The sequence below is a fragment of the Pinus tabuliformis genome, chromosome 8 (genome assembly GCF_031772625.1).
Source record: "Pinus tabuliformis cultivar Carrire ecotype Pingquan chromosome 8, CPIR1, whole genome shotgun sequence".
NCBI lineage: Eukaryota > Viridiplantae > Streptophyta > Pinopsida > Pinales > Pinaceae > Pinus > Pinus tabuliformis.
In genome coordinates, this window is record NC_142294.1 from 1,925,005,327 (window position 1) to 1,925,008,187 (window position 2,861).

The 2,861-nt window shown below is 40.9% G+C and overlaps 1 protein-coding gene across 1 annotated transcript; it reads right to left on the minus strand.

Annotated features, from left to right (window-relative positions):
* Positions 1–484: 484 nt before the first annotated feature.
* LOC149244210 (UDP-glycosyltransferase 91C1-like) lies at positions 485–2,528 on the minus strand. Its single transcript, XM_089367946.1, has one exon. The coding sequence runs from the start codon at positions 2,373–2,375 to the stop codon at positions 945–947; it is 1,431 nt and encodes a 476-aa protein (XP_089224072.1). The 5' UTR covers positions 2,376–2,528; the 3' UTR covers positions 485–944.
* Between the last annotated feature and the right edge of the window lie 333 nt (positions 2,529–2,861).

Below are 2,861 nucleotides of genomic sequence, written 5' to 3' on the forward strand. Positions count from 1 at the left end.
TATTATTATAAAAGTAATTAATATATAAATTAAACATGTATACAATTAAAAAAACATCAAACAAGATTCTTAATCGTGGATGTTTACCCCATTTTACCATGGAAATTTTTAATCTATAAATAGGCTTGCTTACAATATCAACCATAAGTAACATTTGTTGGCATGATATTTTTTTTATCCATCAATTTAATTATAAAAAATGAGAGAGAGATTTTTAAATCTCAACTTTTTATTTGTCTAGATTGACATGAGTCTTCCAAAATATTGAGTGGAGATTGAATCTCTACCATCCACATAATAATTATCATATTTTTTATTAATTAAATTAACCTTTTGAAAGCAATATTTCAAAATAAACACACTTATTGACTAAAAAATAATAATATTCAGTGAAAAGTGGAGAAAATATTAGAAATTGTGTGAGGCTGTTTGGGCATAGAGGACCACCAGATTTGATGGAATCTAAGCTTCTACCAGAAGTTTAAACACGAAGAGAATCTGTATTAACTTATACACGAAGATCATCTCAGCTTCTACAAGAAGTTTGAACACGAAGAAAGACAATACATTCACCGTTAATTTATATGTAGTATACTACACATATGCAGAAAACCATTCCTTGTAGAATCGATATCTGCCGCTGCACCAACGACTCCAGAAATCGATATTTGGAAGTCGCAATTCTACCTTCTTGAATTAATAATTGCGCTCAATCCAAACGGAAATTTGAAGAAGATACATGCCATAACATGGAAATTTGAAGAAGATACATGGCGCAACATGGTATAGCTTTAAGAAATTTCTTTGAAGAAGCACCCTTCAAACTCTAGCAGCAGTAATGACAATTTTTTTTTAGGGTCTTCTCTAATCTTCAGGTGCTTTAGGTTATTACTATATTTGTCATATATTTTATCTATATTACTCTTCAGGGTAACAACTTTACATTACCTGCTTTTCTTCGTGTGCTCTTCAGCCAATTGTTCAATCTTTTCAATGAAATCATGGATGTAACTCTGCTTATTGGCCGCTATAATATCACGGGCCTCCGCCGCCTTTGATCTCAACTTCTGCCCCTCTTTTCCGCTCATTGCCATGGTAAGTGTTGTAGTTATTTTCTCTCTCAGAAAAGAGTCATCGTCCGCCTTTTCGATTTCTATCCCCGCCTTCAATTCTGAGGCTATTTGCCGGGCATTCAACCCCTGGTCGATTCGAATGGGGAGCAAAATGAGGGGTATTCCGAAGCTCAGAGACTCCATGGTGGAGTTCAATCCACCGTGGCTCAGAAACCCACCAACTGACGGATGCGAGAGGATCTGTAACTGCGGTACCCAGTCCTGGACGATCAGTCCCCGTCCCTGGGTTCGAGTCAGGAATCCCTCGGGAAGAAGCTCGAGCTGATCGTCTCGATCACCTTCCCAATACGGTGGAAAACGAAGACACCAGAGAAACGAGAGCCCGCTCGCTTCCAACCCTAGCGCCAGCTCGTGAATTTGGGGCCCGGATAGAAATATCTCCGTGCCAAACGACACAAATACGACCGAGGCCGCCCTCTGCCGGTCCAGCCATTCCAACAGATCTGAGTGGTCGCCTCCGGCGGCGGTGGGCGGGACGTCAGGCGTGAGCGGGCCGACAGAAAACACAGGTTTTCCGATGGCGTCATGGAAATAGCGAACATACTTATATTCTTCTTGGAAGCAGGATCTCACAGCCACGGCCACGCATCCTTCCTGGCATTGAGCGAACCGATAAGCTGGAAGAACATGGCCAGGTATTCCTCTGTAAATCCCTAAAAGATCCCGCGCTTCCTGCAGCCTGAGCGTTACCGCAGAAGACGGGAAGCCAAGGAGCGGAGCCGCCAGCTCCTCGGCAGTTAACTCCTGGTTCCGCAATTTAGAGGGGTCAAAGAACTGACAACAGAATGTAATGGAAAACACTGCGAAATAAATGGACGGAACGCGCATCTCAGAAGCCGCGGTCTGCGCCCAATACTGCACGAAGTCGTGGACCAGATAATCTGGCAATAGTTGCCTGATGAGGTTTCGGAAAGGCTTCTCCATGCCATCCATGGCTTTCATCAATGTGAGCGCCATTTCTATCGAGATGTCTGCTGTGCATTCAGCTCCGGGAGTCAGTCCCTCCGTGGGCGGTAATGGAAGTTCCAGCAGATCGATCCGGCCCGGCCAGTCCTGAAGCTGTAACGACGGCTTGATTCTGGAAATGTTAAGAGGAGTAGAGAGGAAGGAGACCGTGTGGCCATGGATTGCGAGAGCCTTAGAGAGCTGTAAGAAAGGATTTATGTGGCCCTGCGCCAACCATGGAAATACCAGAAAATGAAGCTTATTCTTGCCACTGTAACTGTCCATCATAAAAGTCATTACGGTGGTATCTCTGGTTCGTCCTTATAAATTACTCCTGAAGTTATTTGGATTCCGGAATCCGACAGACCGATGCCCGAAAATTACCGTTGAGGATTCCAATGGCATAGCAAATATTTTATTACTGGAAACTTTGGGTCACAGTTAAAATTGAAATTGAAGGGGAGGAATTGGGATGGAAGTTAATTTTTGGAATTAAATGTTACAAAGGTGGTGTTCAGGGTTGACTATACCTTGCACAATTTTGATAATAAATATTTAATGGTGAGAATTTTGATGATAAATATTTAATTGTGAGTATCTAATATACAGATTAATTTAATTTAATTAAAATAATGATAAATTAAATAATATTATAAAAGTGAGTGGGTTGGTCTTTTAATTAAAAAAATGATAAATTAAATAATGTTATAAAAGTCAGTGGGTTGGTCTTTTCCTATATAATATACCAGCTAATTCTAATCTAAACTCAACTTAATTAAAAAT

Bases quoted from the DNA above. Each gene is read 5' to 3' on its own strand.
- LOC149244210 (XM_089367946.1), bottom strand. From the start codon at position 2,375: ATGACTTTTATGATGGACAGTTACAGTGGCAAGAATAAGCTTCATTTT.